The 19,137-nt window shown below is 37.9% G+C and overlaps 1 protein-coding gene across 4 annotated transcripts in view; it reads left to right on the forward strand.

The window, feature by feature from the left end:
* The window catches only part of LOC124630777 (cardioacceleratory peptide receptor-like), a 146,333-nt gene that overhangs the window by 113,652 nt on the left and 13,544 nt on the right, over positions 1–19,137 (forward strand). For all 4 annotated transcript variants that reach the window (XM_047164773.1, XM_047164775.1, XM_047164774.1 and 1 more), the window contains 2 exons: positions 11,394–11,550; positions 14,244–14,379. In XM_047164773.1, coding sequence (XP_047020729.1) covers positions 11,394–11,550; positions 14,244–14,379 — 293 coding nt within the window. The remainder of the gene's footprint in view (positions 1–11,393; positions 11,551–14,243; positions 14,380–19,137) is intronic.

Here is a 19,137-nt window from a genome sequence, read left to right on the forward strand (position 1 = left end):
GTTGTTTATTGTGCTCATGACCAAGTCAATATTATTGTAATGTGAACAAAACTATTGATATAGTCACAAAATATTGATTTATTATTACAAATAAAGTAGAACAGGACTTGGCTTCTATGCGATCTCAAAACTTTTTACGGTGGAGGAATTGCGTAGAGGATTGGCTTTTTATTACATTTAATGTTTTTGGTGGGATACATTCTACTGAAGGTTTTTTAATAAAACAATTGATATCTAGAAAATATTTAAGTATTACTTTCGAATGTTAGGTCGATAAAAATATTATTTATACGATCTTCAGGTTTGAAAATAAAACAATATTTTAATGGACATTTAAATAGCATGCTATTAACCTTTTGACAAACAGAGACTAATTACTAAATTAAGAAAATCTAATCCTTATACCATTTATATTTAATAACAAAATAAACACTTTAGTAATCTCAAGTTTACTAATTAAGTTTTTAAGCCTTCTGAAACACGAAAGCTTATAATCACAAAACAAATATTTGACATTTGCATTCACTGTAAATAAACTTAGAACTTTACTGTGAAAACGTCTCATTTAGCTAGCGTATTAATTATTGTTCCTTTTATTAAAGCATTTTGTTGAAAGCAAAGATATTTTAACACGAGTTTAAATAACACTTCTGTTGAAAGTTTTTAATTAAAACTTACAGAGTGCACACTGCAAACTTTTAGTCGTCCGACAGTCTGTTTGGACTCATAAATTAGTATGGAAATGAATGGTAGTACGCATATAACAACTATCAGGTATTCGGCCGGTGCCTATCTGACCGACTGAGAACTTAGATAGGAATCAAGATGTTCTTAAGAAAAAAATTGCCATCCATTGAGTCAACTGTTGGCCGACTGTTTAGTCTACAGTGTGCAAGAGCCCGCAGTAAAGATACTGCGGGTACTCTTAAATTGAACAAAGAATGACATAGCCGAGTTACCGAACTATTAATGTATTATTTGTAGATTCAAACTCATTTTGAATGGCATTGAGGACAATTTTTTTTTCGACTTCATGCACTAGTTTTTATCAATGTATCATTTGCTTCGATAGTAACCAATTAAGTATCTTATAGATCGATAAATGTGTCCTGTGTTTGAACGTACATTTTCATTAATATTAGCATCTCGGTCATAATCTTTACCTTCATAAAATTACCTTTGTCTAATACTTTACCTCTGTACCCAGGCTCATTTTATTTACTCACTCACATCAGTATGACTTACTACCTACGTTTGTATGTTTTGACGAATAACCAACCTAACCTTCCTCAAGATTAATTGGCATAATACAAGGAGAACAAAATGACTAGCGGAGGTTCCATAACGAAAAATCACCTAAGAAGTAGCGCGCCAAAATGTGAATCTGCGGGAGACGAGGAACGTTACTCTTTTCGACCCGATAATTTTTTGTAATGCAAAAATCGTTGAAAGATGTTTAAAAGAACCCGAACGCTTCATTAGCTCAGTCGTAACTGATAGTTTTGTTCATGCCCACCGTACGTAGGTATTTGACCTAGAAGAAACCGCCTGACCTACCTGTATTATGGCATCTCCGCTCATCTTTCTTTACTCTGTAACTCACAAGACTTTTCACGGCCAACCTTATCATGAAAAAAGGTTTTTTGTTTTTCCTCTGCCTTCATTATGTGTGGCCAGTGTGAATTGTTATGATACCGTCATTCGCGAGAGAATACAACCTTTTTAGGTCTTCAGAGAAATGTTTAATTAAAGTTGTCTTTTCTTCTTTGTTACGTTTCTCTTTTCTTTTTTCTTATTATAAAAGGGACAATGACATTTGTGTTGAGATTACGAAATGCAGAACTTGAATTTTTAAATTAAGTTTCGGAGTGTGTTGAAGTTAAAAGAAAAAAAAAAATGTATAAGTAGGTCTATATGTTATCAAGGAATGTTCATTTTGTGCAGATTTAGCAACAAAGACACATAGCTCTCTAGAAGCATCTATCATTTATATCCTGACACGTAGGAAGAGATACCTACTAGAAATACAAACTAATCTAAACCATAGTATATATCGAGTCCATGAGCTTTTAAAATTAAAATGGTTTAACCGAAGGGATAGCCTGATAATAATGAAAAACCACATATAAATTACTAATGATGATTTGGTTATATTTTTAACTAGCTTTAACAGCGTCTCATAAGCTGGGTACTCACTTAGCAGTGTAGCACGTAATGTGTCAGATACGGTATCAACCTGCAAGTGGGTACGGCTCGTCCACGGACCTCACGAGCACACTGCGAGCCGCCTTTGTGTTCGCAGTGAAACCGCCACTCGGCGGATCACTGCGAGCTTACAGCGCTCCACGCGCGAGCGGGTCGCAGCGGGCTCGTGCCTACGTACTCACTTGATACCGTATCTGATACGTTACGTGCTACACTGCTAAGTGAGTACCCATCTGTAGAAACTACTTCACGGATCCAAATAAAAAAGTAAATAAGCATTCCAAAGTAAAGAAGGGACGTGTGATCGCTTCGCCGCACCCCAACGAACTGATGGAAATTCATAGGAGGGTGGCGCGCAATGCACTGTAAAGTACCTGCCTATATGCATTATGTATAGGTAGGGTGCAATCTAGAACTCGCGCTTTGTATGTATGTATATAGTCCCCAGGCCGGCGAACAATTTTTTTTTGATACATATACATTTAAGACTTTGTGACTGCCTTCCTTACGATGAGTTTGACAAAGTTTTCGAATGCGCAAATTTTGGTGTCGCTGCGTTTTTTAATGCTTGACTCCTGGAATTGTCGATATGACGTCACTATGACTCTTCGTACATACCTGTTTCATTTTTTGAGATTCGTTTAATAAAGTTAACTAGAAAATGGTGGTCAACTTGTCCGATAAAGATCGTGCTGCGTTTGGAGTGTCCACCATCCTGAAAATGTCGATATGACGTCACTATGACTCTTCGTACATACCTGTTTCATTTTTTGAGATTTGTTTAATACCTTATTTGTACCTTATTTGTTCCTTGTTTGTATATTATCTTTAGCAGTCGTACGGGTAGAAGCTAGTCGCTCCATGTAAAACAATGGTACTAAGCTGCATCTCACATTACTGGAAGTCGATTGTTAACTCCAAGATTGTTGTGAAAAAGCAAGGCCGATAGAATTATTATTATCTGAAAAAATATTTTTTATATATTTTTTTTAATTGGATATTTACTGTAATAATTAATATATACAACCTTAAATTAAACAAAACTACAAATAACACACTTTAATAAAAAAACAACATATATTTTATTCAGGAATATAATAGTGAATTTAGCAAGTAGACTGGGGGGGGGGCGGACGTCCGAAGCGTAGCTCCCTCCCCAAGCTACTGACGAGTAAAATCGTCGACGGCTGCAGCGTGGCTGCATCTACCTACATACCATTTGTAAGTAGGTTCTATAGCCATTTAGGCGGTACAGCGCATGCGTGGTGCAATAAAACTACAATTAAAGATAGGTAGGTTATTGAATTGCATATTGCATCTTGAATATTTTTTCTCCTTTTTAAAATTATTATAAACTAGCTGATCCCGCGAACTACGTATGCTTAAACCTTCGTTGGACCTCTATAAACATTTTAAAACCTAAATATGGCTTATTTAGGTTTTAAAATGTTCGGTCGGTCCAGCCATTCTCGAGTTTTAGTCAGACTAACGAATGGCAATTCATTTTTGTATATCAGGTGTATCTTACCTTATCACATTAAATTAAATAAGTTAATATACTGGTTGATATATCTCGATTAGCACAAAGAACAAATTAAAATATGCAAAAATAAAAATATACATTTTTCAAACAAAGTAAATAGAATAAAAATGTGCGTTAATTAGAAAACCATATAAGAGTCAGTCATTACAAACAACGGAAATTCTCCCTTGACAACTGATAGCTGTCAACTGGTCATAACATTCAATAGTAAGTACTAACTTTATCTCTGTGTTTCTCGCCACAGAGTGTCTTTGGTTAGCACGTGTGCCTAGAATTTTCAGCTGTTTTAAGTGTTTTGGTGAACTTTTGTGACTTAGTTTTGTGTTTGTGTGTTGTCTTTTTGTTTGTTACCAGTGGTGTGTTGTTATTTCGGTAACTAACCAGTTTTTTACAAGCATAATGGATCAAAATAAACCCCCCGATCCCGATCCTCCCGACATCTCTGCATATGCTCCACTTTCCCCCAACTATCCGCTTTCCCAACTCGCTGATGTTGCTTGCAGCATCGCGGACTCCCAGACCCTATCAACCTCGAATACCAGGAAACGCTCCGGAGATGATGCCAACATTGGCGTGTCAACCCCGCCATCAAAACAACAAAGAAACCTAGTTGGCCGCAGCAGGTACTCTGCTACTGATAAGGCACCTTTTATCGTTCATGTCTCTCGATTGGAGCCCCAGCCTAACGCCGGTACCTCTCTACACCCTGTTACTTTCGGAATATTCCTACAAAAACATAACATTACCAATGTTGTCCGTGATGGTGTTAAAAAAGTTGGTAGGAACCGTGTGTCTGTAGAGTTTAAATCCCCTCAGGATGCAAACTCATTTATTATCAACAGCATTTTACATAAGAACTGCTATGTTGCCTCTATCCCCACTTTTAATATAACTAGGATGGGTGTTGTGACTGGTGTTCCCACAGATTTAAATGAAGAGGAAGCCCAAAAATACTTGCAGGTCCCTTCAGGTTGTGGTGAAATCCTGAAAGTTCGTCGCATAAGCAGGAAAGTAGTTATTGATGGAGTGACTGTATTCAAGGCAACAGAGACATGTGTACTTACCTTTGATGGCCAAGTATTACCTCAAAGAGTATTTTGTTGTTACACCTCCCTTCCGGTTCAGCAATATGTTTATCCCACCATCCAGTGCCGTAAGTGCTGCAGGTTTGGTCATGTGGAACTAGTGTGTCGGTCCAAGCCTCGCTGCAGTAAGTGCGGCCATGATCACCCTGGTGATGGTTGCAGCACTTCTGAGGCGGAGGCATTCTGTGTGCTCTGCTCGGGGAATCATTTTGCAAATAGCAAATCATGCCCCGAGTTGGGTAGACAGAAGGCCATTAAGACGGTTATGGCTGAGAAGTCCCTTTCATATGCTGAAGCTAGCAAATCTGTCCCACTTACTTCTCGCAATTATGCTAATGCTGCAAAAGCTATTCCCGTCCCCACTCAGTCATACCGCAAAACTGTTTTCCTTAAGCCAAAGACCCATGCCCCTCTATCTCCCTCTTATGATAAAGCTGCCCATCAGCAGATTATTAACTCCCCTGCACCTTCACAGCCTGATGGCTGCGCTCTGAATAACCCATTCATTGATAGTAATGTTTCCTCAATAATAGATATACTTATTAAACTTCTTTCTACAATTCTATCCACCAATAATACCCAATTACCGTCCAACGTTGCCTACCAACTAACTAACCTTTTATCAAATATTAGAAATGGCGCCTCGCCAAGTATTCCTTCAATGGAATGTGAGGAGCGTGTGGCATAAAAAGCACGACCTCATATTCCTCCTCAATAAATTCAAGCCTCTGGCTTGCTCTGTAGCTGAGACTTGGCTCACCCCGAGTCTCAGTTTTAATATACCACTATTTAATATTCTCAGATGTGACAGATCTGATGGCTATGGAGGGTCGGCTCTCCTTGTTAATAATCGTGTCCCCCTCTCCACCTTGACTCTTCCGGTTCTGGATGGTGATATGAATATAGTTGCGTGTAGAATTGAGGGTATCACTGTTTTATCCGTGTATATTTCCCATCCTCAGCGTAGGTTTTTAACCACCATTAGGGACATTTTGAATAACATAGTGGGACCTGTGCTCGTCATGGGTGACTTCAACTGTCACCACTTTAGATGGGGTTCCAATCGTTGTGATTCGTTTGGGGAAGGTTTAGTAGAAATCTTGGATGATTTTGACCTTTGCATCTTAAATGATGGTAGCCCTACTCGTAGATCCCTTCCAGGACAACAAAAGAGTTGTGTAGACCTCACATTCTGTTCAGTAGAGTTGGCGGCATCAATTCATTGGGAATGTACTACTCTGACGCATGGTAGCGACCATTACCCCATTGTTGTAACTTTAATTAATAAAACCTTTTTAGAAAAAACGTCTCCTCCACTATTGAAGTACAACTTGTCCAAACCTGATTGGTCGAGGTTTGCATCTTTACTGGAGGAGAAAATTAGTATGCTTCCAAATTTAACTTCAAGTTTTCAAGATTCTTCTGGTCACTGCCATGCTAAGAGCTGCTACGATGGCTTTATCTCGGCCATTACCTCAAGCGCAGACTCTACCTTTCCGTTGCGCAACTGTGCCAGAAATAAAATCCCGTCACCCCCGTGGTGGGATCAAGAATGCACATCGGTTATTAAAGAAAGAAAAGAGGCCGAAAAACAGTACAATGATGCGATGAATAGCGACAATCTTATACGGTACAGACGAGTGTTAGCTCAATCTCGGCGGCTTCTTCGCAAGAAGAAACGCCGCGGTTGGGTTAAGTTTTGCACTTCTCTATCCCCTTCCACTCCCATTTCAGCAGTTTGGAAGAGCATTAATCGTTTCAGGCGAGGCTGCTCCCCATCTATCTCTTCCCCTATCTCGAGAGAAACTGCTGAATCCTTTTTTGACAAAATAGCTCCAGCCTATGTTCCTTCTTCCTCAGAACTTCTGCTCCCGCCTGTAAATATTGTGGATGATCCTATGAATGAACCATTTTCGTTAGAGGAACTTGATACGGTATTACGTCATGTTAGGGATTCCGCCCCAGGCATAGACGGCATACCGTACTCATTTGCAGTTCATTTTGGTTTTGAAGCAAAAAAATATTTTTTAGGAATAATAAATTATTGCTATCAATTTGGTTGGGTTCCTGAACAGTGGAAAGCTCAGATAGTAATTCCCCTTTTGAAGCCCGGCAAGACTGCTGATGATCCGAATGGCCTTAGACCAATTGCTTTGTCCTCAGTGTTGGCCAAGATATTGGAACATTTAATTAAAAATAGACTTGAGTGGTTGGTGGAGTCTAGGGATCTACTGCCGAGTAGTCAGTTTGGCTTTAGAAAGGGGCTTAGCACCATGGACAGTGTGGCAATTTTGGTTACTGATATCCGTACAGCCTTTTCCAAAAATGAATCCGCTGTAGCCACTTTCCTTGACATCTCTTCCGCATACGACAGCGTCCTTCTTCCAGTTCTCAGGCAAAAATTGCAACAGCTGAGGATTCCGGGTAAGATGGTACAATGTATATGCGCACTCCTCATGTCTCGCTCTTTGATGCTCAGAGTGCAGGGGGAGGTATTTGAGGTGAGACAGACGTGGAAGGGCCTTCCCCAAGGCTCAGTTCTAAGCCCCCTACTATACAACCTGTATACAGCAGACATTGGCTCCTGCCTTAATGCTGACTGCCACCTTTTACAATACGCTGACGATCTAGTGTTGTATGTAGTTAATCCATCTATTACGGACGCTGCCTCATCTCTCTGTCTCTCCCTGGACTCTCTGCACACATGGCTTTTGGACCATGGTCTCTCGTTATCCGCCCCAAAAAGCTCGGTAGTGATTTTTTCCCGAAAACGACTGATCCCTCAGGTCTCAGTTAACATCCAAGGACAAGATATTCCCATAGGTAACAAATCAAAATTTTTAGGCGTTTTCTTAGACTCAAAATTATCCGGGATTCACCACTTTAATTATTTGATCAAAAGATGCGAAAGAGCAATCTCCATCCTAAAAGCTCTCGCTGGTGTCTGGTGGGGGGCCCATCCCTTCACTATGAAACTGGTCTACAATGCCTTAGTCCGCAGTATCCTGGACTATGGGTCACACTTGGTGATTCCAAGCAACAAAGGTGCCTTGGCCGGTTTAGATAGGATTCAGTCTCAATGCCTTCGAATCATCTCAGGTTGCATGAAGTCGTCGCCTATTAACGCCTTGCAGGTCGAATGCGCTGAACCTCCTTTAGCCCTGAGACGTCAGTACCTCGCTTCCCGTTTCCTATCCAGGGTTATTCCCAAGTCATCTCACCCCCTCATCCCAAAACTCAGAGAGCTTGACACTCTTTGTCACAGCTCCAAATATTGGGAACACAAAGAAATCCCCCTATTCCTAAAAGCATATCGGTTTTTTCAAAATTTAGAATCCCCCATTGCTCCACATCCCAGACTTCCTTTATTTAATTACCCTTATGAAGTACTTTGCTTCACCCCTAAAATATTCTATAACATTGGCATATCCAAAAACTCCCCATCTGCAAATTCGGCCTTTAATGCGGTTTTGGGTGAACGATGGATTGGGTTTCAAAAGTTCTTCACGGATGCTTCCAAATCAAATGGTGGCTGTACTGGAGCCGCGGTTTACTATCAGAACTCTAAAATAATTTTGAAATTCAGATGTCCGAAGGAGTCTTCAGTATTTACAGGCGAGTGTGTGGCACTATTGGAAGCTTGTCGTTTTATAGAGTCCCATGAGATTAGCTGTGGAGTTATCTTTACTGACTCCCTTAGCTGTCTCCAAGCCATATCCCAGAATCCCTTTAGAACTAAACTCCATTGTCCTATTGTCCTGGATATTAAAAAGTCCCTTTTCTCCTGCACTAGGCAAGAGAAAGAAGTACACTTAGTCTGGATCCCTAGCCACTGCGGTATAGCGGGCAATGAATGTGCCGATGCATTGGCCAAAGATGCGTGTTCATCTGAGTCCGCTGATCTTGCACACTTCTCCCTTCAAGGGCATGACCTGCTAAACCTCCCTAAATTGAGTCTTGAGACCTCGTGGCAGGAATGGTGGAACATCTCAGGCAAAAGGAAGGGTAGCTCTTATTTCGCCATTCAACCGGTTGTAAAACCAAAACCGTGGTTTTCAAATTTCAAAAGATACCCTAAACGGGTAATTTCAGTCATGTGCAGAATTCGGTTAGGTCACTGCTGTACACCGGTCTTTCTGCGCAAAATTCGGGTGCAGGATTCATCCCTCTGCGAGTGTGGACTGGATGAAGGTACCCTGGACCATATATTTTTTGACTGTCCTATCAACTCATCCTTTGATTTATATGGTCGTCTCCAAAAACTTAAAATTCCTCTCCCGACTAACTTCCGTTCCCTCCTATCCCACTCCTGTCCAGAACTGCTCCAGATGCTGTTGATGTTCATTAATCAAAACAATATTAAATTATAAATTGTGGCCTATATTTAGGCCACAGTTTGTATGGTTGTGGTATATATTATATGTTATGTGTTACTAACATTTTGTTGTTGTTTTTATATATGTAAATATATTTCTGTTTGTTTCAGTGCCGTCCTACTAACACATTAAGTTACACAAGATCGGCCACAGCACCATCTTAAATCAATATATATATATATTTTTTAAATTTATTTTAATTAAAAGCACTTCTTGCTTCTCATCCCACTTGTCATTGGCAGAATCGTCGAAATTGACATCGACACGGATTGCCATATACAAAAATAGAATAGAATAGAACTTTATCTCTGCTTTACACATGATGTTTTAAATTATGAAAACCAAAAATGACTCCTGCGGCTAAACCACTGAATGGATTAAGTTATTTTTTGCAATTCGTCATAAAATGTCATAAAGTACCTATATGTTATAGAATTTAATTTTATTAGGTACGACACACCCGATGTAAGATTTATTTAAATAAAGAATACAATTCTTTTTTTATTATTTATACATATACAAATTTATTTATACACAAGAAACAAAAAGAGGTAGGAATGGAAAAGAAGAACCAAAATAATAAAACAATATTTGATTATAATTTTTTTTTTTTTGATTTTATTATTCCATTTTGTCCAAGTAGACTGGGGGGGGAGCGGACGACCGCTGCGTAGCTCCCTCCCCAAGCTACTGACGAGTAAAACCGTCGACGGCTCTAGCCTGGCTGCATCTACCTACATACCATAGATTAAGTAGGTTCTATAGCTATTTAGGCTGTACAGCGCATGCGTGGTGCAAACCTACAATTAAAGAAAGGTAGGTTTTAATAAAGGTTGGTTATTGAATTATTTGCACTTTGTATACTTTTTCTGACACTCGAAAAATATTAAAAAAGTTTAAAGGACGTTAGCTAGCGGTTTACAATTTCATGATTGATAATTTACTTAGTGGTACCAAAACTTGGCAAAAGTTAAGCAAAACCACACAAATGCTGTTTAACTAAGACAAATGTTGCAAAAATAGAATTTTGCTGAACTGGAACATTTGCGGTTAGTGCAAGCTCAGCGGAGAAAAATGCTTCCATGTGAAAATGGAACGAGGTTGCAACTTAAAACTGGAGAATATTTTAAACCTGATGTATGCCCTTTTAATTTTAGTTGTGAACCATTTTTTAAGGTAAAGTTCTGATAATTCTGAAAGGTCGCAAAAATGTATACAATGTCATAATTAGTGCAGGAGGCATTAACCGCATAATTCGTTGTTGTAGAAGATCCTGTTTTGAAGTGCAATAACCACGCAATATCAATTATGTGGTTTATGCCGTAATATATAAGCCAGACATCGGATAGGGGTAGTGGTTGATTGCGCCGAGTACAGCGAACAAACACAATCAAAAACAAAATGTATAAGACTGCTGGGTTACAAAAAAGTGTAAGCTATACTAGTAGACACTATGTTATAATGAGCAGATTTGGTCATGGCTAGCCTTTTTTGAAAAACTGAATTCATATTTTGCTAAAAAATAATGCTAAAAAAGTTTCTCACTTTTATTTCTATTGATTTATTATAATTCCACCTACCATATAAAATTTTGAAATTATAAACTTTTTCCATTGACTGTCTGCATAGCAACACGCTAGCTACCTATAATATTATTTGGCCGACACGACATCTTTACGTCGATACAAACGCTGTCGGTGACACATTTCACTTGCACGTAGACGGCAAACAATATTCAATATGCGGAAAAACTTGAGCTTTTATGCTCTGCGATCAAATGGGGGCCATTTTGCAGTGGTAAGATTTGATAAGGGATGATAAATATTATTACGTAATAATTTACAGTAAATAAACTTAAAGAAAATTATTTTGGTTAGTCAAAGAAGTTGCATGCTCATTTGTTTGTTTCAACGCGCTAATCTCAGACACTACTGGTATGAAATTAAAATATTTTTCAGCGTTTAGAAAGCCCACCCATTACGGAAGACTGGGTAGATACTACTTATAATCCGGGTGCGCGGGTTTTTTTAACACACTAGATTTCATACGCTACTTTGTACGCTACACCTATATCTCGTCTCAATAGCACGATGACAAAGACAGCTATTTACATATCTACGACAAAAAAAAATCCTCATTACTTTATCTTTACTAGAGTACTCAATGTTTTTCATATTGTTTCAGGATTATGGCACCAGACATCATGCTTGAGGACTTTGAACAGCGGCCGACGCCGCGCACGTCATACTTCACCGCAGCGTTCCCACCTGATGATGACCATGGCCCCATCAAGAACGCTACTAACACCACTGGCGAGCTTAATATTTATTATTTTTATGATGTAAGTATTAACTGCCTCACCATGTACTTAGCCTTTCCCTAACTATGGTAGGATCGGTTTTCAGTATATCCCAATAACGGTGTCATCATCGGTCTAGCCTTTTCCCGACTATGTTGGAGTCGGCTTCCAGTCTAAAGTGATGCAGCTGAGTAACAGTGTTTTACTAGGAGCGACTGCATATCTAATCTTCTCAATCCAGTTACCAGGCTAACCCTATACCGCTTGGTAAGACTAGTTGTCAGACTTACTGGCTTCTGACTACCCGTAACTAGTGCCAAAGATGTTGAAACATGAAAAGATTTCATCATTCATTCTACACTTCGCTCTCCTACATTACTATTATTACAAAGTCCAGTGAACGCTTACCTAATAAAAACCTCTGAATTATAATAGCCTCATTATTGTACTCAGACTTGTTTCTTTTTTATTCGAATTTGAAAACTTTCAGGTGAGACTAAAAGCCCTTAAATTAACAACTTTTGTTCCGAGCCCCGAAAAAAGGTGTATAATTACTTTCCAATATATGAGTCGTTAAGCTTAACGCGTTTTTTTCAGTAAGAGAATTTTGGATGAATATTATTTATTAATTTAATGCATTACTAGCTACTCCCAGAGGTTCTACACTGATCTCTACAGAAGCTGTTCCTGCACTCGGATAAAAAAGTCTGTGTTCTTTTTTATTTTATAGCCTCTAGAAGTCTAGACTATCTAGTATCTATGTACCAAAATACATTTAAATTGGTTTGGTGTGAAATCGCGACAGACAGACCGAATTATTTTCGCAGTTATTTATATGTAAGGATTAAAAACTTCAGTAGAAAATATAAGTTTGTTCTAAAAACTAAAGTACAGTACCAAAAAAATCAGATCCCACCCACAACATTTTAGCGGATTATGTGTATAATAAAATGTGAAAGGTTTTAATCATATAATGGATATTTTTGGGTTAACGTCATCGAGTGTCGAGAGCCTGTCGCGATAACACTATCAGACGCGATACTTCAGGCTTTCAACAGTAGTGCGGTTACATGACTGGTTTGATAACTTATGTATGTACAGCTTCCTCCCGTGGTTTCACCCGTGTTCCTAGGGAAGTACTTCTCGTACTTGGTAAAAATAGGTCTTTAAAGTACTTTGATTTATAAGCTTTTTACCTAGTAGGTATTTTTCGCGTGACAGAGTAACGTATATAATACATAAATCCTAACAAACCATCACAATTAAATTATTATGATGTGTGTGTGTGGGTGTGTGTGTTATCATCGTTACGTTGATATTTTTGGTTGCAAATAGAAGTTGGTAAAAAGATCTCTGTTTAAAAAAATATGCTCAGAACCGGTAGTGAGATGAATTTTATGAAGATAATAATGGGTAGAAATAATGTCACTTACGAAATGACACTAGATTTAGAAGTAAGAAATATCAAATATCAGGTGAATGATAGTTCTTTTAAGATACATACACAGGTACTCTTTTCTATGCAAAACGCGATCCAGACGTCCCAAGCTATTTTCTTAGAAACGTTCCGATGAAATGCCTATAGTTCATTCCATGTTACTCGTAGCTCCAAGTCCTGAACAAGATACCCTATTAAACCATACTCAATTATACCTAGCTTTGAGGTTCTCTGTATGAGACTTTCTTGAAAATGGAAGTTACACAAAGCCGAGGGAAATAATAAGACTTATCAATAATAATGTACGAACGATCTATCTTTTTAGGGTCTCGCACTCTTTAAAAAGAATCCTCATAGTTTCAGTCCGTCTGTCTGTCCTGAACTACTATTAAGTTTGGCACGAAATATGAAAAATTTTAACAATTTAAAAAAAGAGTTTCTCAGTATGTTTGTTTGTGCACGATATTCTCGTGTTTGGCTGAAACGATTTTGATGCGATTGTTTACCATTTAGTTTTAACATTTGTATCATTAATTACCTATAATCATAATAAAGAACAATAGAATCGTTCTAGTGATATAATCGTTCTAGTGATATAATGGGATCCTACGGAACTCTACACTGCGTATGAACCAACACACACTTAGCCTTTTTTCAAACCTAATTATACTGACTTGATAAGGTTCTGAATAAACGTGAATTAATTTTCAAGTTTTTGAAAGCAATGATTAATGGGAGGGCCTCACTTTTTTACAGAGTACTGAATTGAATTATTTTTTCGTTGATACGCGGCGATAGCGTTAAGTGAAAGGTATTTAAGTTAGTAACTAAGTGAGATAGTGAATTTGGTAACGGGGGTAAAGGTGACTTTTGTTGTTAAGTGAAATAAGGAATTTTGTAAAGGTGGTATTTATATGAAGGCACATGGCATACGCTATCTATGACGAGATATGCCATGTAGGTTAGCGGTAACTAGAGGAGAACTAGAGTCTATAATTTCAACAATTCAATATTTACTTTATTTTATTCCATACCTAATCCAAAAATCACTTTCCACAAAGACTATACGAAGCCGTACGAAGGAAATAGAAATAATCATCCTGATGAAGTATTTTCCAGTTATTCGATAATAAAATAATAGACACAGTAGGCAGACTATTTAATCAAAATATTTTGAAAAATTACCACAACTTTTATAAAACAACTTACGAAAAAAAGTCTCCTCCACATTTGTCCCCTACTCCCCAACAACATCTTAAACCTCCCCTGCACGTGTGACACAATGTTTATCTTCCAGTCGATCCAGTTCACGGTAATGTGGGTGCTGTTCGTCGCGATAGTGGTGCTCAACGCGTCGGTAATCGCCGCCCTGCTCTGCACCAACGCCAGGAAAAGCCGCATGAACTTCTTTATCATGCAGCTTGCTATCGCTGGTAAGTTTACTTGTACTTTTGTTTATGTTGTTTACCTTTGGATTTGCGTCAATAACACAGCACATAAGATTAGGACATTGTATGTATAACTGTCCTGTACATTGAAGTGGATATGTCGCTGGACTTGGATCACAAAAACTTGCAATAATATATTGCATATTGCTGAATGTCCATAAAATCGAAAAAATATATGGCGTGTTTTGGGATCGATCATCGATACAGTAAGGGTCAATCCCCACTGAAAGAGCAGCGGCCGGCAGCGGCCGGCAGCGGCCGGCAGCGGCCGTAAATGCAAGTGATTGAGCGCGAGCGCGGCGGGCCGCGCGGCGCCGCGCTGGGCCGCGCCGCGCCTCGCTCTTACATTGATGCCTGTAGCACACCTCCGCGGCGAAACCGCCATAGTTTCGCTGTGAGTTGTGAGTTGTTGGGCGGCGAAACAATAGCGAAATTCCCTGCTCTAACGTACAAAACTGACTATGACTTTGTCTCTGCCCTGGCGGACAACTGGCGGACAACGAGCGGAGATGTAGACGGCGCCTAAGCAAATGAGCGAAATCATGTTAGAAAGAGACAACGTCATAGTCAGTTTTGTACGTTAGAGCAGGGAATTTCGCTATTGTTTCGCCGCCCAACAACTCACAATTCACAGCGAAACTATGGCGGTTTCGCCCTTTGGGTTTCGCAGCGGAGGTGTGCTACAGGCATGACCGTGCTCTTACGGCCGCTGCCGGCCGCTGCTCTTTCAGTGGGAATTGACCCTAAGACTTGGTTTCAGAAAAAATAATCAATTATTTGATTTACTGGTTACACATTGTGACCACTTTAATTTATCTAAAGAACCTTAAATTCCATAATGACTTATCTAACATAAGCCGACATTGTACTTTCAGAACGTACACCATTGGAATAAATTAATATTTTGTGGACCAATAAGATTCAAGTTTAAGTCCATTCCATTTCCACATGGTATATAAATTCTAAGTATCCCCTTAAGTATATCAACCAATTACTACTTAAATAAACACTCAATTAACAGTTACATTAATTACATGCCCATGCAACTTTCAAAGTTTATACATTTAAAAGACCTTTGCACGAAAAGGGTTAACGTATCCAAATTCGTTTTTCATGCGATCCCTAAGTTAATTAATTGGCCCAAAAGTCCAATTTAAATTCAGGAATGTTTCTGTCAACTGTATTTTATATGCAATCAACGTTTTTCTACCATAATAAAGCGTTGGATTACAAAAGTTTTGAAATTGAATGCATTTTGAAACCGTCAATTCTGAGTTGTAAGGAGACTCATATTTCAGAGGTTTATTGTTTAGCCACATGCAACTTGATATAGAATTTATGAATAATATCAAAGTACCAAACAATAGTTTGGTAAGAAAATAAACTTCTTTGTGTTTATGAAATGTATTAAATAAGACGAACTTTTGTCTTAATTAGAAGGAGTTTATTTACCTGTATTATTTGTGATCCCCGTCAAATAAACGTCACACTGAATTTAATAGAATTTATAATTGCTATTAGTAATTTAAGCTGCAGATACAAACTTTGCGTACAATGGAGCCTCCATTCTTTGTTTTAAATTTAGCAACATAATATTGATGGATTTTAATGACGTTATAATAATGGATAATGTGAGTTAATTAACGATGGAACGTTAAAATCTGAGTTTTGGGAGAATATTTATAATACTATAGCATATTTTTGCATGGATTTGAGGCACAGTGCAGGATATAGGATCGCGATCATACTTTTTTTACAAAGACCTGACCTTGGACGGTCTGGTCTCAATCATTTACCATGGGTAACTACTTCGCGCACCCAGATAAATAATTTAATGGGCTAGCTAAGAATCCTGCAATAAGCTCGTTCAAACATACTCTTCAGCTTTATAATATTAGAACTAACAGATAATATGGATAAAGAGCCACCAATCCATAAACAGACCCCAGCAAGACAAAACCAAAAAGAACCATTTAAACGTTCGTTACTTAGCAACGACCCCCCGAGGCTACATTATGAAAGCTGTTAACTGAGAGGTTAAGTCAGACTGTGATTAATCTAACCGCCGCACTTCAAACGTCTGGGCTATGAATAAATTGTTAAAAGTTTACACTCAATTATTCGAAACGTTCTATTATTATGCCCCATTGCGTTTAACCTTGGTGGAAATCGGGAAAGGATTGAGTAATAAAAATGCCAGTTTTGCGCATTAGAGAAACTTATTGCGCTGGCTTTTGAGGTTCAAATATTCTAAGAAGTCACTTAATATTTTTTTGGAAAAAATGATAGCAGAATTTGAATTAGGATTGTTCTTAGTTTTGGTAACTTAATTATAAAAAGTCGAACCAGACATTATCGATTTATATCGCTTTGATACAAAATTTGATCTTTTCGCGGGGGCTGTACGAACGTTACCTATATTAATAAGCTCAACAGCAAACGATGACGGCTGAAACCGTGCAACAGGGTTTTTGCTGCACAGAATGTGTCACGCGTTAGAATAGCCGAGCGAATAATCCGCTAATGTGAAAGCACTGTTATAACCTTTCTCCTTGGCCCTTATCGATTTATCTATTAACTTTAAATTAAAAACTACTAGGTATAATAAACCTCAGAAACCAACCATTATGAACCAAAATGAACTTTTACACATAAATCTATCGTTGTATTGGCTATCGGTACTTTTAGTTCCAATACTCTCTTTTTTATCCCAAAATCCATTTTTGTGAGTTTTTGAAAAACTGTATTCTTTGTTTGCTTGTTTTCGGTTCAGTTGTGGGAATATGCTGACGGCAGTTTGTACTCCCATTAGTTTTTGTGCAGTCGGCAGAAAAATGTTTGCCGATTGTGTGTTGTGGGAAATTGCCAACGTGTATGTTGAAAGGAATTATTGTCTATTTTATACAGTCTCTGAAAAATATTGTATACTTAATGTCTACTTTACTATCTATACATATAATAAAATGATAGGAAAGTCAAAACTGTACATTGAATATTTTTTTAAAAGAATACTTGGGGGGTGATCCATAGTCGATTCTGAACCCAAATATGTAGTTTTTAGAATTTTTGTCTGTATGTCTGTTTATCTGTTTGTCTGTATGTTTGTCCCGGATAAACTCAAAAAGTACTGCATGGATTTAAATCAAATTTTGAAGGACTATTACCTGGAGGCCGGTTCAACACATAGGCTATATATTATCACGCTATCACCTACGGGGGTTGAGCAATGAATGATTAAATAAACGAAATTGGAAATCCTATATTGCTCACGCAGATGAAGTCGCGGGCAACAGCTATTTTTGAATATAACTACAAAACATGTTATATTATTACATACACCCCAAATTGGATTGGGATAAAGACCGGAGGTGATAGTTATAAAGATAGGTAACTTATAAATATTTCAATTTATTTACTTAACAGTTGGTAAGACAAGAAAAAATAGAACAATCAAGTAAAAAGGTACTATTTATTTCTTATGTAATCTCTTCCAGAATGCCCTCCATATATTTGAATGCAAAAACAATATAAAATGATGGTCAAAAGCACCAAAGAAATCGAATCATCCACAACGCCGTACATACAAACCTACGTAGGTACCTACCAACTCCTATAGAAAATTGATTATGCTCGGTGTATCTTCATACAATTTTCAATTAAGTACGCATTACAGTAGGAAATTATTTCATAAGAATATGAAATCAAAGTACTCCAATATGAGATTTTTTATATTAATATTGTAATTCCATTTGTGTTCGAAATGTTTGGAATGGAAATTCTTTCGGATTATATCTATAGACTTCTTTGATCATCTGTTTATCGATGTATTCACTTTGTTTCTTCGTTATTTTTGTGGTTAGGGGATTTAAATTCTTGTTTACTTTTCAGTAACTGTTATTGTATGAGTATGTTCTGTATGTGTAGGTATTACGTTGATTTTAGCTGTTACCCAAGGTTACTAAGGGCTATAGGAACTATAAGCTAGGCTGGCAGGAGCTGGATGCGAGAAGCCAAAAATCGATCTCAGTGGCGTGCACTTGGAGAGGCCTATGTCCAGCAGTGGACTGCGATAGGCTGATGATGATGATGATGATGATGATGATGATGATGATGATGATAGGAACTTACATTTTACATTACTTACATGGAAAAGTACACGACCAGATAAAAAAGTAGTTCTTTCTCAGTTTCTACACTACCTTCGTAACAAATATAATTTAAATTATTTTTGTAGTCTGGTCGTTCAAGCGTGGCAGAGTTATGATCTGGGACCCGAATCGCTATAGCAGTTTTAACCTTAGCGGGCATTCTGCTACTAATAAGTATAAGACCAATCGTATTCCAATGACATTCGATTGGTTTGCGATTGGTCTGCCATTTGGTCTATACGGTAGTTTGCTCTACAATCATAAATCATTTGCAGACAATATGATTCATTATTGAACCACAGAAATGGATAAAAACGTTTATTTAAAAGAAAAAATAGCGAATGCCACATATGTACGCTTCAATCGTAATTGAGTCGGGATTAGATCTCAGTCGGATGTGAATCGTATGTCGCTTAAGTAAAATTAGCAGAATGATGCTGTTTTTCCCAACATTTCAAAATGTCTGTTACAAAATACTTATCCCTTTCCCATTAACCCCACTTATCCTTTAACACAAAAAGTGATAATACCACACTTTTTGTCGGACAAATGATCCGAGTTACAAAAAATGTGATCCCCTTCCATAAATTGTCTA

This window comes from Helicoverpa zea, chromosome 5 (genome assembly GCF_022581195.2).
Source record: "Helicoverpa zea isolate HzStark_Cry1AcR chromosome 5, ilHelZeax1.1, whole genome shotgun sequence".
In the NCBI taxonomy this organism is placed as follows: Eukaryota; Metazoa; Arthropoda; class Insecta; order Lepidoptera; family Noctuidae; genus Helicoverpa; species Helicoverpa zea.